Source organism: Diadema antillarum, unplaced genomic scaffold, assembly GCF_040938485.1.
Source record: "Diadema antillarum isolate AM-2024a unplaced genomic scaffold, OU_Dant_1.0 seq00002178_RagTag, whole genome shotgun sequence".
NCBI lineage: Eukaryota > Metazoa > Echinodermata > Echinoidea > Diadematoida > Diadematidae > Diadema > Diadema antillarum.
The window spans coordinates 5226-23785 of record NW_027272816.1 but is presented as its reverse complement, the minus strand read 5'-3'; the positions used below and the strand labels follow the sequence as shown (position 1 = coordinate 23785).

Genomic DNA, 18560 nt, shown 5'->3' with positions numbered 1-18560 from the left:
TAAATGCTGATCATGATGAAAATATCAAGATAAAAAGTGAAAGTCACTTTCAATGACTAGCTGGACACCTATTCATAAGTACACTTGCATTACGAAATTGAATGCTCAGTTGTGAAAATCGCTTGCTTAAAAATGAAATTGAAAGTGCTTTTAAGTGCTTATCGAGCCCATCGCATACAATTTGAATGCATAAACTTGGAAATCCGTACCCAAACACGAAATTGAATGCTCACATCCGAATTAAAACTTGGGACCATTTGATATCTAAGTGTCTAGAAACGAATATGAAAGCATTATGTGAAATCGTTTGACCAACGTCACTGCACCACTTCAAATATAAATTGAAAATAAATGACATTTTAACGAAATTGGCAGAAAAAACCTATATGTTTTGTAGACCTAAATGAACAAACAATGACGTATATACACAAAAGTGCTTTGAAACGTCAGATACTTCCGTGATCTGCTGTATCAGCATGTTTTTAGAGGGGGTATCGAATATAACATAGGGTAGGCCGTATAATTTCCTTGTTTTTCTTTTTTCAGGTAAGACGTGCACTTCCGTCACTATCATCTCTGTTGTTACGTCATAATATCTCTATTCCGAATTAGTACTGCCTCCATGTCTCTTTTTCAAGCAGTGTTTTACAACATTTAAAACCAAAATTTCTATAAAGTTAAGGTTCGCAATTGCCTTAATGAACTTGCCACCTGATAATAATGATAATGATAATAATAATATCATTTATATGACCATTTATACGAGTGGTTGGAAAGCCCCCTGGTGCTTTATTCATACAAAAAACTAGCAAACTCAATAAACAAAGGACAATGCAAAACAAAATACAGTATCGAAAAAAAGACACAATTATAAGATACAATCGCAACTAACCGAGTGCACCTCCGGAAAAAAAATACAATTGATTAACAGGATAAGTTTTTGAAAAGAATTTTAATTAATTCAACAGATGAGACATTCTGAATATAAAAAGAGAGTTATTCCAAAGGGGGAAGCAATGAAATAGAAGGCTAATAAAAAAATGATACAGTGATGATCATGATTTATCTTTGATATAATATACCATACCATATTCGATTGCGTTATAACATGAATTGACAAGGAAACAACGCCAAACCCCATTCAACTAACTTATGCTGTAACATCAGGGGAAAACATGGGAACTTTGATTAGTTCAGTGTATTGTTCTGGTATCATTATGCACCCCTGGTTCACATGGGGTAAAACAAAATAACCCTGATCATCTGACGTGGACTGTATGTATGTATTTATCTATCAATTATTTGATGACAAAGTGTCATGGTAGGAGAGTAATATCAGGTTCATGTGTACTCGAATGAATTGATTACTTTTTTTCTTGTCCGGTAAGTAAGGACGTACGTTTTGGGCAGCATTTGAACTCAGAAATTAAATGAAATGAAACTAAACGAATTGAATTGAACTGAACTGAACTGAACTGAACTGAACTGAAATGAAATTAAATGAAGTGAAACGAAACGAAATGGAATGGAATGAAGTGAAGCGAAATGAAAGAAAATGAAATGATTTGAACTGAACTGAACTGAAACGAACTGAAACGAAATGAAATTAAATGGATTGAAATTAAATGAAATGAAGCGAAATGCAATTTACCAAATACTAACATAACGAACATTGTCAATATAGTAAAAAAAATAGTCAGTAGTAGTTAAAGAACACTGTTTGTAAAAGAAGAATCGTCATTAGCGTGCAGGCTAGTCGAGGCCAGTCCTTTCGACAATACAAATTATATTCCGTATTTGCAATATTTGTAGAAGCAATTCTCTGTGCACATATTTACAGGTTTTCATTGGGGATCGTTTAAACATTATTCGATAATAGATATGTTTGAAGGTCAAGAGTCTTCGTATCCTCCAGACTTGTACAAACAATTTGATACGATTATCGACAGCGCAATTATTTTCAAAATTAAGCAAAATGAGGGAATACGTAATTAGGTTATTATGGTCAACATTTTTTTCTTTCTCTCTTTCCCGATGATTGTTCTTATTTACATGTTCATGTATCTATTGATTTGTTTTTTATTCCAACAAAACACATAAAAAACAAACAAACAAACAAACAAACAGCAAATATGAACTAAGTAATTTATTCTACGGGTGGAACTTCTTCTTCTTCTGATTAAGTCTGCCTCCTTCAATAGACTGAAGATTCTTGCAGACTGGTGCTATTTACTTTATGATACAATTTATTTACAGATATTTACAAGCACATAGAAAATTTGACGAAAATAACTAGCCACTGTGATCAACCGTTAGACGGTTTCGAAATGATGCCACAGATGGCGCTGAAACAATTTCTGACGACATGGAATTCCACTTCCTTACAGTTCTTGGGAAGAACGAATGGCGATGTGATTCAGTTCTCGAACTTTGGAACAATAATCCCCAAACATTCACACAATAAAGTTTGCCGTTTAGTTGAAAGATCAGAAATGTATATGCCTACGACTGGAATCAAATAGCTGTCATTGAAAGGTCATTGCACATTCGGGTTCAGCAATACCCAATTATGACTTGGTCATAAATGCATCACAATTAATCTGTTCTTATCAAAAAGACAGTAAGAACATGATTTATGTTGTGGCTATACTGTTCAAACACAGAATAATCGTTTATTTACCTCGATGAAGTGCAATTTGTCAATCAGTTTACACAATAAAAGCTAGTCGACGCAAGAATTACTAATCTTACATTTGGATGAAAAAGAACAACTCATCTCAAAGTAGCATTCGTGTGAGGAATCTTGACAGTGTTTAATTTCTTTCTGGCACAGAGGCGTTTTCGCCCAAAATATCACAGAGGACTGCAGGTCACGTTCCACCCTTCTTATCCCCTCCTCGTATCGACCCCGCCCAAAAGGGCGTTACTCTCCGTGGGCAAGTTGCTCTGGTTACAATTATTGGATTCTTATTGTCCCATAATGCAATACGAAGGGAGCCGAGTTTTGTTGTGAACAGCAAAGAGGTCAAAGTCTTTGTGTCGTCCGACGGCCGCACGCGCGGATTCTCGTGATTGGTATCCAAAATATGATTGCAGGTACCATTGTACTGGGTAGGTTCAGAGGGCGTACGTACGCGTACGCATATCAAACGTGCGGTTACGGGTATGCGTTTTTCACAGAATGTTGTAGGATGCTGTTGTGAGGCAAGGTACGTACGCACACATACACTGTAATGTATGGTGTGTCTATCGACGTGCGATTGATAACGTTGGGGAACCATAACGTTAGATCCGAGACTCGGGTACACCACCGTGGACTGTGTATATGTACTGTGTTATATGTGATCCAATGATACGTACATTACACATAGCTGTGCAGTAATCATATTCCAGGAAAAGCGGCGAAGTACTTTTTGTTGTTAACCGATTTTGTTGATTTATCAACAAGTACAATGACTGTGCTTTCAAACGATATTTTATTGGTAGGATAGAAATGTAGTGTGATGTTTATCCGCAATGAAACCGGGTGAAACACCGTCAAAATTGTGCTTTTCATTTCAGTATTCCTGTAGATAAAGGTAGAGTCTCAGTTGCATAGATAGGCGCAATCTTAGGGAGAAAACATGTCGGCTGCGCCTTCAGCTGCAGGTTTGCATGCAGGAGCATGCCAATCGTCTGGACGTGAATTCTTAGTTGGTAGCGACAAATATAAGTACCGTCTTGTGAGGAAAATAGGAAGTGGGTCGTTTGGCGACATCTACTTGGGGATCAACACTCAAAATGGAGAGGTAAGCGTCACTCTTGAATGAATGCTTGCTGACTAAACTTGTGTCGAGCAGTGTTCAATTCAGACTGTTCAGTGTCCATGGTCAAACTGATTTTCATTGTAAAGATTACTAATACTGTTGCAATGGAATTCACGAACATATGTATTATTAATTGTACTTTGTATTCTTCATTAAAATTCACAAACTCCATGATCCGTCTTAGTAAATCTATTCTTGGATTATCATTAAGCGTTCTATTTTAAGCGAAGACGCAATGAACAATGAGATTACGAAATCTTTTGTTTGTGCAACATTGATTAGTGTCACTTAAAGTTTCAGATTCCAATAGATATGATATAAATTTCTACTAATGTTAGTATGGTTGGACCTACTACTCATCGACCGCCTAATGTTTATTTGCTTGATAAGAATATTTAACACTGAAATTCACGTAAAAAACTTGACCTACGTGATAGAGAGAATCCAGCTCTATCAAATGCCATTGTTCCCTTTTCGATTCGAAGTTTCAGTGCAAAAATATCGCCGTCAAACTTGCGTGGCCTCGTTTCAGCTCCCCGCGGTAACACTCCTTATTGAGATCGACCGCTGTTTTTGCATTGACAATGCACACAAACCGAGTTGTATTGAATACCGTGTTGCAGCCGAAGCTTTTTAGAAACTTCCATAGACATTACATTACGATTCAGTGAAAATATTCATTCGAAATTTTGTCCTTGATTAAAACCATTAATGAACAGTGAATTTTCGCGTTTTCCCACACCATCCTCATCAACAGTCGAAGCCAATGCATTTTTACGTGCTTTGCGCGCAGTGAAGTGCGTACTATTAAGCGTTCAGTGCGCCAATTAATACGCGGTCAGTTTTAAAGAGGGTGGTCGATAGTAGTAGGGCTATCATACTACCTTCTAGATTCTCTGTAGCGGGCATAGGCCTACCCTTGGCCTTACCTATTTTGGGCATGGTCAAATTTGGGCAGAGGCTTGGTCAAATTTTGGTACAGAAGCCATACAACTGTACATTTGTAGTTTAAAGGAACACAAAAGGAATATTACTCAAAGAATAATGTTTGATTTTAGTAGTGTGGACATGTGTGCTGAGTCTGAGTGACTAATTTAATGATTCTGGAGTGGAATAGTGGTTTGAGTGGTTAAAGATTGTTAATGACAGCATCCTGCTGACGATACCCAGTTAATTTTCACTAAGTTTGCATTAATTTTTACAAAAAGGAAAATGGTGCACCTACATGTACGTGTACACGAAACACTTGTGTTAACTGTACATACGACAAACACAGATGAAGCATGGTGAGCTGAATTCACAACATCACTCCTTGAGCTGAAATTTCCAGGCTTACATTTTTAAATGTTTAAAGATCAGAATTTATGACACACAAGCAAGAGATATTCCATAGTAGTATAGTAGACATAGCAATTTCTTACAGGAACAACTTTATCCAGGATGAAAGTGCAATCCCACTACTCAACCATAAATCGAACCTTAAGTCCTCCCTCCCCACAGTACAATTACTGATTTGCACACAGAATTGTAACCAATATTCATAGGTGCTAGAACAATAGTGGGGCTAACTGCGACCAGCAGCCCCAACGTACAACGTACAGTGTTGGGGCTGCGCCGTTTTGGCATCGAAATTTTAATGTTGTACCAAACGGGTGCCGTTCCGGCGCTGTATTTCCTTAATTTTTCAACAAAAACTACCAGGAATACTTACATGGGTCGATTAAACCTAAATGATTCACATCGGCGACTGTTTGATGCATTTCATTGCTTATGATGCAGAAAATGCTGTCTTATAAGGCAAATATCTTCAGCTCACCGATGCTCACTAAAACTCACAATCACTTGCACATGCGCACAGCATGCATTCAGTCGGTCCATTGACAGCTGTATCGCTCGCTACATGATGCATATTCATTTCACCTTATATGCACTGTGCGATGATGCATTATTCATATCCTTGAGCATCCGTAACGGTGACGTCACTATTCACGCATGCGTAGATGCGTACAAATGGATATACACGTTCAAAATAGCAGCAAACCTCTCCACTAGGGTAGGCCGCTTACTCCTAAAAAAAGTGGAAAATTTTGCAGTTTCCAGATAAATTGGTGAGAAGAAACAAGGCAATGGGGTAGTGTATATTTCATTTTTTATTGTCACTGTGTTTATGATAGAAATTTAGCTATGGTTTATTTGTGAAGTTGCCGTATATGTGGCAATAGGGAGTTGTTCGTGATTCTCACTTGAACGAAACTGCGAGGTAGCCGCCAGGACCCCGCCGCAGAGCGGCGTGTCTCCGGGGCTATAGTGGGGCATACCGGCATGCGGCACATCACATACGGTATATCATGACCACTACAGTAGCTGTGGATGATAACTTGTGAAGTATTGACATTTTATTTTCAATTCCAAACAACCCCATCAATGTGTAGCTGGCTGGAGATAACGCTTGAGGTGTCAAAAGGAAAATTGGAAATCACAAACTTTATCAAAACATGTGCTTCTTTAAACCTGAAGAGTTTGCCTGTTTATTCATTATTCGTGTAATTGTAGTGAGCACTTTGAAACATTTTTTTTTTTTTTTGGGGGGGGGGGATGTGCTTAGAGTGTCCACTTCTTTAGTGCCCAAATGAGCAGAGTGTGCTGTATCTAACATCTTAGTTTTCTAAGTTGGCAGTTTGACAACAAGGCATTGATTCTATTCCACTGATTGATATTATTAAAGATATTTACATAAGCTACCAAGCAGATGTACACAAACTCATCAGTTTGCTTTAATTCTTTACAGGAAGTGGCTGTCAAATTGGAGGCAGAAAAGGCAAGACACCCGCAACTGCTGTATGAAAGCAAGTTGTACAAAATACTACATGGAGGTCCTGGTATTCCAACAATGAAGTAAGTGGATGGATATTACCATTGTACTCAGACACATGATACACCAGTACATTAGGCATCACAAAGCTGCATGTACATTTTCAAGTCAAGAGTCCTGTACTTTTTATCATGTTTGATAAAAGAAGCAATCTATTCATTCTGTCATCAGATTCATGTAGTGCTGCTTCTAGAATATGGATAATGAAAATAGTGAGATTGTGATGAGTATGATATTAAAAGCAGGAGCTGCTTTTGTGGATATTATGATTAACATGGTAAGTTGCATGAGTTTTTCCATGTATCCTTGATCAGCTGACTCATACCATTGTTCTCTCATGGAAAGGGATTTGTTCCAATTCATCCACTGCTGACAGTCAAAAAGCAAACTCACTGTTCTCCCATTAGAAAACTTATTCATGTTATTTGAATAAACACTTATTATAATGCAGTCACACTCATACTTAACTTCCAAGCTTACATGTATACACCCATAAGTACACACATAAACATTTAAACAAAATATACATGTAATTTACTGCCTCTTCTTCCACTGTAGGTTTTTCTTTTATGTATTGATTATATACACTTGTACATATGTATATTGTGTATATGTATATGTAGGGTTTTTTTTCTGTCTGTCTGGAAATCACATTATTTCTTCATAGGAACTTCAATTTTTTAATTCTTGATCAGCTCTTACAATGTAATAACTTCCTCTTATGATTCTCTCATGTTTTTTTTTATTTTCTTTCCTGTAATGTTTAAGTTGCATAGCACTGATAACATGTCTGAATTCTGCAAAATGTTGGTGTTGACTTGTTTGTTTATGTCAGACTTGGACTAACGTGCAAATGTTTGCACATATATACATAGGGCAGTCTATGTGCATGTATTTCAGTGATTACTCATCACACTTGTCACCATGGCATGTGTTTCAAGTGAATTCCAGTCAGTCTGCAGATGCATGACAGTGAAGATTTGATAGAAACCAGATAAGAATAATGAAGTTATGAAATTGCAAAATTTCACTAATTTCCATGAAACACTTCTTAAACAGTCTGTAAATTTTGCATAATTATGAGTGAGGTGATGTCATCTCCTTACAAATTGCCATGTAGTTTGTTCACAAAATCTTCACATCATATTCAGGTTTTTATGTTTTCAAAAACGCAATTATGCACCAGTCTCAAAACCTACATTGTACATGTAATACACGATGTATCTGAATGACTATTATTTTGAACAAATTCAGCCACGAATAACATGATATTTTACATTTTTATTACAGAAAAATTGCATTTATGTCATTATTTTGTTCGAGATCAATGTAGAATTGTGAGGTGATGACATCATAAGCTTATTCATTTGCACTGTTCAAGAACTGCAGAGACTCCAACTCTCCCGCTTTCAACGGGAGATCTCCCGCTTTCAACGGGAGATCTCCCGCCGAAAGCCCATTTTTGCAGAATCTCCCGTTCTCCCGCTTGAGATTTAATTTCTCCCGCTTGAAATGATTTCTTACTTAATTTCATTGTATGTTGAAAAAATTAATAAGTCTTAAATAGCGCGAGAGAGCATGAACCCTAGACCGCAAGGGACTTTGCGCTCGTGATGTGTGCTTCGCGCACATCAAGTTGGAGTCTCCCGTTTGCTAGGGGTTTCAGGTGGGAGAATCTCCAGATCAAAAGGTGCTTTGGGTTGGAGTCTCTGGAACTGTTTTGAAAAAATTAACATAGTTTCCCAAATTTATAACTGCCATAATTTTTATATGGTTTTAATCATATTTTGAGATAACTGATGTGCTCGTAAAATTTTACTAATTCCTTTCAGAGAAATTAATATTGCAATGAAGTTAAACAGGGATCTCGCCAGCGTATATCACCCTTGTCGGCCCCGACAAGCGTGCGGTTTGAAGAAGCAATTGCCGACAAGGGTAAAACTTGCCGACAAGGGTAACACCACGCGTGAACTTGCCGACAAGGGTAACTTGCTTGACGAGCTAAGTTCGGACCAATTTCTCGCCTTTTTCAGTCTTTATTATCTGGCTAGAAAAGAAGCTAGATGTTGAAAGCAGCAGCAGTTTACATACTTATACAAGTGCAAAAATTTACCCACGCAGTCATCGCACCTATCACAACAACGCGGCTCAACAGAGCGACGTACTAGCTGATACCAGGGAGGTCTCACCTCCCTGCTGATACACACCACATCACACACTTGCTCACTCACATGCGCTCTGATTTGGGATCCACACACACATGCACAAGCACCCAGCCGGCCACTTACAGCCGCCTGTGCGTGTACAACGGTACAGTGTATTGTGAGAGGGAGAGAGAGGACGGAAAGAGAGGGTTGGAGGCCGAAGGAGGCTGAGGAAGGCTGACACGTGCTCGCTTGTTGTCACGCTTGTTGTCGGGTTACGCAAAAACAAACGATATGAAATGCATGCCCCCCTCCGCCAAAGGTTGTATTTTTTTTTTTTTTTGGCTGCTTTGGTTTGTTTGTTAGTTTGTCTGCCTGTCTGTCTCTTTTTTCGCAAAATAAGTCAAAATTTGGGAACAGATTAGGATGAAATTTTCAGGAACAGTTGGTCGGTAAAATGGCGCAATGAACAGATGATTAAATTTTGATAGTGAGCAGGAATTATAATACCACCGAAATTCACCGCCAGGATCCAGGATCTTTAGACTTTGTTTCGTATATTTGAAAGGATTCGTATCAATTCTTTAGGAAGCTGGCCATCGGCAATGACGCAAAATTAGATGCGTTCAAAGCATTGCCGCAGAGAGAAAATTAACTCCATTTTTCGTTAAAAAAAGAAAAGAAAAAAGAACTTGCGATGGAGTAAGCAAATGCAAATTGTTATTTAGGTTTTGGTAGTTTCAGTGGGTTATTTTTTTTTTTTAATCTAAAAAGCCATGCGTTCCATTTTAGCCTTTTCAATTTCTATGGATTTGTAAACGTCATTCGTGAATATTCCATTTTCCTTCTCCGGGCCGAAATTTATAGTAATTCTGTCATGATGGTCTTTCAAGTTCAACGTATACGTAATGCTCCACGTGCTTCTGGCTTGGGTTTGTTAAAAGGTGGGTTAGGGGGCCTTCACGGGCAGAAAATAAATGATGATCATTCATCAATGTTCCCAGTTGGTTTACATGCTATGTACACGCTGTTTACGACCACTGAAGCAAGGTGGCAGTACGCGCGACATTCTTTATCTGACACCTGGCTTTCGTGGAAATTTCATGGAAATTTCCACAAGCCATGATATCAAGTTTCCCCACTGCTTGAGGTCGTGCTTTTTTTTATTCTTCATTACGAACATCAATTTGTTCAACTTGAAAAGTGTAGATAATTTGCTTTGAGGACGTGTTTCTTTCTTCTTCTTTTTTTTTTTCATTGCAGCATCGGTAACATTTTGTTTTGTTCATCGTCCCTGCATGGCAGGGGTTCATGGGAGGAGAACGATAGGAATGATTGGGGAGAAAATAAACTGAAAGAAGGAAGCATCTTTTGAGCGAGCTGTCTTTGTTTTTCTCTACACCAGCATCAGTTATCGCCACCAAGATTCATTTTTTTTTCGTTACTCCGACAGATTAATGATAAAATGATGCTAGATTCTTTATTCTGAAGGTTCGTTAATCCAAAAATGATTAAGAAAAAATGTCCGTTCATTTCACGACGAAATCAGTTTTGTTATTTCGAACGTTCTGCCAGTGAAATTTCGGAATAAAACGACGGCACAAAACAGCGTGTTTTCGTACTCTAAGGGTCTGTTATTCCGACAGAAGTAGTAATGATGAAATAATAATAGATTCTTTATTCTGAAGGTTCGTTAACCGAAAATTGAATAAAGAAAAATGTCCGTAAATTTCAAAACGAAATCAGTACCTCATTTCAAACGTTTTGCCAGTGAAATTTGGAATAAAACTGCCCAAAAAACAGTTGCACTTTTCTTACTCTTAGGGTTCGTTACTCCGACAGATAAATGAAAAAATAATGCTATATTCCTTATTCTGAAGGTTCGTTAATCCAAAAATGATTTTAAAAAATGTCCGTTCATTTCACAACGAAATCAGTTTTGTTATTTCGAACGTTTCCGTCAGTGAAATTTCAGAATAAAACGACGGCCCCAAAACGGTTACAGTTTTCTTTTACTCTGAAGGTTCGTTACTGCGAAAGAATAACGATATAATACTTTAGATTCTTAATTCTGAACGATCGTTAATCGGAAAACGATAAAGAAGAAATGAAAACGGTTTCAGTTTTCTTACCCTCAGGGTTCGTTACTCCGAAAGAATAATGGCAAAATAATACTCTACATTCTTAATTCTGAATGACCGTTAATAGAAACATTATAAAGGAGAAAATATTCGTTTATATCCAAACGAAATCAGTTTTGTTATTTCGAATGTTCTGCCAGTATAATTTCGGAATACAACAACGGCCCCAAAAGGGTGTTTTCTTATTCTGAAGCAATCACGATGATAGATGATAGATTCCTTTCTGAAGGTTCGTTGATCGGAAAATAAAAAATAAAAAATGTTTGTTAATCTTCGAACGAAAACAGTTTTATTTTGAACATTCATCTGTAGTACCGACCTTTGGTGTTGTTGTTGTTTTCGATTACAAACCTTCGAAGTACTCATGAATCGTTTCATTTTATGATTAAACAAACCTTCGGAATAATGACCATCATTACATTTTTGTATGATATCTCTTTGATGTCACGGCCAAACTACCGCAGTATACCCAGAAAGGAAAGTGCAACCATGTCCCGAAAGTTCTCGATCGCTTCTCGCGCATCTGCATGCAATAGGCCTACCACGTGGTCGAGCAGACGGCGAGAAAGCAACACGGCGCGCGTAGTTGCGATGCAGAGACGGCTAATTATTGCAACAGTGAAACAGGAAAGGCCTAAAAGAAATCGGAACCTCCACCATCGGCACCTACTTCTCTTTCATTTATTATTTAGGAACTGCCGCTAACAAAATGTATGGAGTTTCTGCATTGTGTCTGTGAGAATATGCCCCTCACAACGTTCATTACATCTCCGTGAAAATGTCGCATTTAGTGGCATTTTAGCGGCGATTCATCTGTGTTGTATTGAGCATTAGCGAAGGCTTCCGCGAAGGCTTCCGCGCCCGTACCCACCCCCAGAACAGCGCGCATAAATGCCGACAAGCGTGAAGAAATTCCTGGCGAGAACCCTGAGTTTTATTGTGTTGGATGGTATTCAAAGAAATATCCTTGCCATGCAAGTGAGTCATGCAATGTATGATTAGTGTACAACTCTTATGATAATTTCCACCATAGACTTGCAATGTACAATTATGTGTGGTCTTCTGATATAAGATGCTGACTGAGTAAACAGTAACATTGTTGGGAATTTCTTGATAATCATCAACATCAGTGCTTAGAATTTCGCATTGCAATGTGGAATATGTTAATAGGTTATATGTTGTACAATACTGTCCACCACTTACTGTACATTTGTATATTACATGCATTTTTGCACAGAGTGAACTCACATTGTAAAGAAGCATTTGGCCTTTTACTGCATTTCATGAAATCGCTTTTATTAGGGTAAACCTTTTTTTTTTGTTGCTTGATTTCTTCTGGAAAATGTGTAGTATTGAGACTTTTCATCTAAATTCAAATTGTGCAACTTTCCTATTAAAGGTCATGTTTACCTTTTGGAGCAGTGATTTTAAAAAAATGTTCAAGATATCACATTTTATGCATATATGTGTAGGTCTGTTGCATCACAAAACATCCTACCATATAAAATTTTTACAATAAAGCCTAAAATATAAGGACGTATCAGTATTTTTCTCATTAAACCATAACTGTAGACGATTTAGTCTGGAAACCTTTTTATTATAACTGTTGTTCACATTTTGTGTATTTAACAATACTTAACATCGATAAATACGGATTCAAATTTTTACAGTGGTTGTTTCTATCCCTAACTCACATTTTAGAACTATTTTAAAGTACTAATGCTGGGTTTTTGTTTCTTCTGCAAATGGTAAATTATGCCTTTAAACTTTGTGCTTCCAGTGTGAATGTCATTGGTGATTTCATTTTGATTCTCTAATAGGTGGTTTGGACAGGGACACAGCTACAACATCATGGTCATGGAACTACTTGGGCCCAGTCTTGAGGACCTATTCAACTTCTGTGGTAGGAAGTTCACAATGAAGACCGTCCTCATGCTGGCTGATCAGGTATGTATGGGTCACATGTAAGATTATTCTGAAATGGAAGTAAAGCTGGAGGATGTCAGTGGTTAAAGGTGAAAGAAAAATCTGAAATTTTACCATTTATGCTGTGAATGAGAAGTGTTTGACATAATCTTATCACTATTGTTCATGGATTTCTGGCAGAGCAATTTCATGATTGGAGTAGGGTTCCAGTCCAGGAATATGCGATATTGAGTGCAGATCATCCTGCATTATTTTATTAACGACAGTGCACGTGGTATACTTCACAATGTTTTCGTTTTTGCAAGTTTTGCAAGTAAACCAATATTTTCACAAAATAAGCAAAATATTGCCCATAACCCAAGTGTGTTTTTAATTTTTATCTGAGTTTGGGAATCACAATTTTTCCTCCGAGAATTACTTCTTTGTCATTTCATCAGTGTGGCTCTTAGTCACAAATTCAACCAGGAAAGTGTCAAATTTAAACACTAAGATAACTCCAAAAGACAAGAGACATCTCAGGTACATTGTACTTTGCAATGAGGGTCATTTTGTATTTGTCAAAGAACACTATGTTATACAAAAACATACCATAAGTATGTCAGTTGGTTGACTTTATTACATATAAGCTGCATAAATAATTACAGTATAAATCTCTGTTGTATATTTTCCTTCTCCAGCTGTATAGATATGACCTGCTCTCATTCTTATGAAATTTTTCTGTGTGATATATCTCTGTGAGGAGTATGAAGCCAACCAATTTTTTTTTTTTTTTTTTTTAACATTCGTTCAGCTGTAGGTCTGTTTAGGGTCATCCTCATTCAAATGTTGCTTTGCAGCTCAGGGCCACTGATATACAGGAATTTTTCGGCCTGTTAAACATACGCACCAGTGGCTCATACAGCATTGCCACGGGAAGAAACTGTTTTATTACATCGTTAATTAGTAGACCTTTAGGTACATACATTATACAGTAGAGCTATATTATAACATGTATACAGTGTGATTGGTTGTGTGTGTGTGTGTGTGTGTGTGTGTGTGTTTAGATGGGTGTATTACTTCCAAAACAAAGCCCTCATTGTCTATTTGATATCTAATTAAGTGTAGAATGGGGAGGGGAGGACAAGGATGATCATTGATTGGTGTTTTGTATTACTGAATCTTCTAATGGCATTCACTCCTATGCCACGGCTGATTTTCCATTGGAGTACAGCCCATATGTATGTACATAGGGCTTATATTGCTGCACTTCAGTATTTGAGCCATTGCATGAAAAGGTTGACTGTTTGTAAGATTGGTTGGTTATGTTAGATTTGATTAATCCATTTCCGAATTCAGTGTCATATTGTACTCTGCCGCTTTGATAGTCATGCCAGAGAGCCATCCATGTACAGTACCTGTATCACACCAACTTTAGGAACATTGCAGTGAATTACTTTACCCTCTCAAGATTGACCAGGATTGTCGGATGTTCCTAGAGAAAAACATGTGCTGGCTGCACGTACATACAGTATTTACAAGGTCGGCGTACATCAACGATTTGGCCAGTCGCACCACTTGCTTGTAGGAGAAGGATCTACCAGTTTAAGCTGATTGTCACTATGAGTAATATTAATAAAGACAAATAAAGAGCCCTAAACGCGAGTTTGTACATGTATCATGTCTCTACACCGTACCTCCAAATGTACGGTACCGTCACAAACAAAGACAGTAACAAAGTTCAGTCTTTACCTCACGATACTGTACATGCGCACATTTAAAACATAATTGTAAACGCCCTGGAATACCCTGTCATCTGTAGTGATAGTCATTTTTGCATACTGATTTTATACAATGTGCAATGTGATGTGAAAGCCGCACAACTACTTTAGATTATGTTAGGCGTGTGCATCATGCATATAATTTATGATGTGTTCAGCAGCAATTACAGTAGTTATCAAGGCTGTAGATATGGTACAGTGTATTGATATTTAAATACCATTGTACAACACACTTAAAGGAAGAGAAGCTGCCAGTCCATAAAGCTGAACTAAAGACATATTTTAAACAAATCACATAACCTCAAATTGTTCATGAGCGTGCCTCTTTACCAAATACCTGATATACTAACTTCTAAGATTTTATGGGTTCAAGGCAGATATTCAACCAGGAACCATGCAAAAAACAAAAAACAAACAAATCCAAACAGGCTAACTGTAAATTCTATATTTCAGAGCAATGTTACCAGTTCTGTATCTTTCAAGGAGAAGTCCTTGTTGTGCTTTGTGACTGGTGTTTCCACCATCCTTGTGGCCAGGGATGATGATTGCACACAATGTGTGAAGCAAAACCTGCAGCAAAACCAATGACAGCTAGCAGCTGATGTCTCACCTCTCTGTCCATATTAATCAACTCCTTGGCAGATTGCCCTTCAAAGTTTCTAGCGGTGTGAAATGAGTCATGCACACTCTTTGTGCTTTTACTTCATATTTACCCAGCTTTTAAAACTTCTTTATGTGGACACTGGCTAGATTATGTACACTGTACATGTACACATTATGTACAATGTACAGTGTATAATGTATGTTCTCATTTTGCATGTCATGGAAAAACTGGTTCAGAGTGTTGTATCATGCACAAATAAGTACTGTACCGGTATACACAATATATATGTATATAGTGAAGTTTTTAATTTTTGTCAATTTTATGAGTCAGGTGCTAATAATTCACAGATTGAATAACATGTGAAATCATCAACTCTGATCTTGACATGAATACGATGTGCACATGTGCAACGGTAAGTTCATGTATACATGCTCTGCATTACTGTACTTCAAGATCATGAATTTAACCAAAAAAGTTAAATATTAAATATATGGCGTATACGGCAATAGTTGACGTACAGTGTACATACATGTACATGTATTGTGTGCATAAATTCCATTTTGATAAATGTGACACTAATTTGCTATCAGTTGTACCAGACCTGTAATGATGATTATGTATTTTCATGTTTGTGTGGTATGCTCGAGGATCATTTTCGCGTCAAAAGGAAAGTTAAGTTGTTTGAATTAAATCGTGTGATCACAGCAACAAATCTGTGAGTATATTCACACTATTCAATTTCTGATAGACATTAAAGTCACAAAAGTTTAAATGTCAGAAAATCATATTTAAACAAGTATCCTGATATTGAAATAACAATCTTAGTAATTTGTAACAACAATTTTTCCGTTTTATAATTTTGCAAATGTTGTTTACACAGAGAAATCAAAGTAAGACTTTTGTCAAATTCACAATGAAGAAACCTACAACTGCACTTCATTTGTAGGATGTTTAATAATCCACTATCCTATGTACAAATGCATCACACGAGTCATCAAAAAATATGTCCGTAATGGAATTTGCTTTGAAAACCAAGTAAATATTATTGTGCAAATAACATCACAGCCTATAAGGCGCACCTGGTAAAGTAGGGACTGCGAGCGACGCGGTGCGACGCTTCTGCAAATTTCTTTCAATTTCCGACGTCAAAGGACACCCAGCGACGGTTAGCGACGGCGTACAGTCACTAGTTTAGACTGCGTGTCGGCGGGCGCCGCCGAGCGTCGCAAAGCGTCGGCTAACTCCCAAGTATACTTGTAAAAGACGAGCCCTCACAAGTGGACCGTTGCATGTACGAAAAGGAGCTTACCTGGTGGCCGTCTCGCTGCGTCCGCGAAATAAGCTCCTTCCCTCTACCCTACCGATGCGTCCCGATGCGTCTCGAGGCGTCCCTCGTTGAATGGCGACTATTGTTTCGTAATGAATAGAAAACTAAAGTGCTACTACTAGTGCTAAGCGGAGAAGCCATCGGCAATCCAGGATTTGGGGCCACGCACTGTTTTGACATGAAAATTACACTTACTGATACATGTGCAAAATAATTAATGTATTTTAGGTTACAGAAATGAATTGTGACATGATTCAACTCCTCAGCAATGCAACTGCGAACCAAATTCGGCAATTAGAGGAAATGCCATAAATATACTATTGCTTGATGCTTTAAAAAATCGCGAGTTTACCGTTTAATTCGCGCTACTCGCTCGCTACTCATACGAATCTCCGATACGCGTGCGTGTACGTAGTGCAGCGTCCGAGTATACTTGGGCACACAATCTGCGCCCTGGGCTTGAGATGAAATTTTATGAAGCACAGCTGTGACTTGTGAGAGCTAAAACATCAAATGCAAGTCCCCGCACCGTACGTAAATTTTCATTTAAACGCAAGGAAGTTCATTGCTAAAAGGAAGCGTGATTCCGTATAGGCAAATATCGAACGCAACCTTCGCTAATCAAATGGAATAGAAAGTGCTACATATTACTAGCAGACGAAGCGGAGAAGCCATCAGCAATAGAACAGGGTTTGGGGCTACGCACTGTTTTGACCTGAAAATTACACTTACTGATTTTCTAGGTTACAGAAATGAATTCTGACATGATTCAGCTCCTCAGCAGTGCAGTTTCGAACCAAATTCGGCATTAAGTATGAAGGTAGAATTGCTGCCCGATGCTTACAAAAATCGCGAATTTACTGTTTCGCGCTACTCGTTCGCTACAACTCCCGATATCGTTCCGAAAATCCCCGATACGCATTAAGTATTGTGTTATAATATAGCGTGTGGTATAGTGCACATAATCTAAGCACTGAGCTTGGGAAATTTCAGTAGTTGTGAGAGGTAAAGCATCAACACATGCAAGTTCCCGCCCGAGAGCGACAAGCAAGTTCATTGCTAAGCGGACGCTCGATTTCGTAGGGAAAATATCGAACGCAACCTTGACTAATCCAATGCCAATTTGCGTTTGTTTCTAATTCAACGCACAGTTTCAGGCAAAACTGTATTACTTATTTGCAGTTGCAAGTCAAATCTCTCACAGGGCCAGCGAGCCCTGGTCCCAACAACTTTTGTTACTGTCAAGGCACGACGGACATCCACTCGTTGGTATTCCAGAATGCGTTCGGAATACACTTTGTACCTTTTATCTCAGTGGCATGCACTCGAGAATGCGCCCATTCTATACCCATTCCGGCCGTCGCCTGGGAATGCTCAGCTTAACAGGGCCTAGAAATAAGCCGGGCATTCCGGAATGAAACTGAGAATGCATCAACAATAAGGGTGACTTTGTCTAATCTCTCTATTGTCTGTTAAAACCTAACGGTAACACTACCAACAGGATTAATTTACCAGGGTTCACAACCTTTGTCTTCTAGCATGCATTCCATCAGCCCCACGCTTTCACCAATGAGGTGCATTTTGTATACGTACATGACGCTACTAGCTCACCGTTTTGCTTCCTTCGCTAGCTCTCAACGATCGAACATGTGGCTGGATCTCTAGCTGGCCTGGTATTGCGAAGGAACCAAGGTAGTCTTTATACAGGCATGCTAGATTTCGAATTTTCTATCAAAGGACATTTAATTCAGTTTTCGCCGAGAAGGAATAAATCAATCCTTTTGCATGGCTACGTGAACATTTATGATATCAGGGAGGTGAGGTCTGTTCGCTATATGCTTTTTTTCTAGGCGAAAAGAAAGACAAAACAGTATCATATGACGTTTACAGGAACTCAAAAGGGGCTTTTACTCAAGACTAGTGCTAGAGACATGTCCCTGGCTCACTCCCACTCCCAGGCCAGACTGTCTAATTGATATCTAC

General features: G+C 38.2%; 1 protein-coding gene across 1 annotated transcript; it reads left to right on the top strand.

The window, feature by feature from the left end:
- Window positions 1-3234: 3234 nt before the first annotated feature.
- Window positions 3235-12974, top strand: LOC139714158 (casein kinase I-like). The gene is made up of 3 exons (XM_071625875.1): window positions 3235-3788; window positions 6595-6701; window positions 12784-12974. The coding sequence occupies exons 1-3, from the start codon at window positions 3624-3626 to the stop codon at window positions 12929-12931; spliced, it is 420 nt and encodes a 139-aa protein (XP_071481976.1). The 5' UTR covers window positions 3235-3623; the 3' UTR covers window positions 12932-12974.
- Window positions 12975-18560: the final 5586 nt, after the last annotated feature.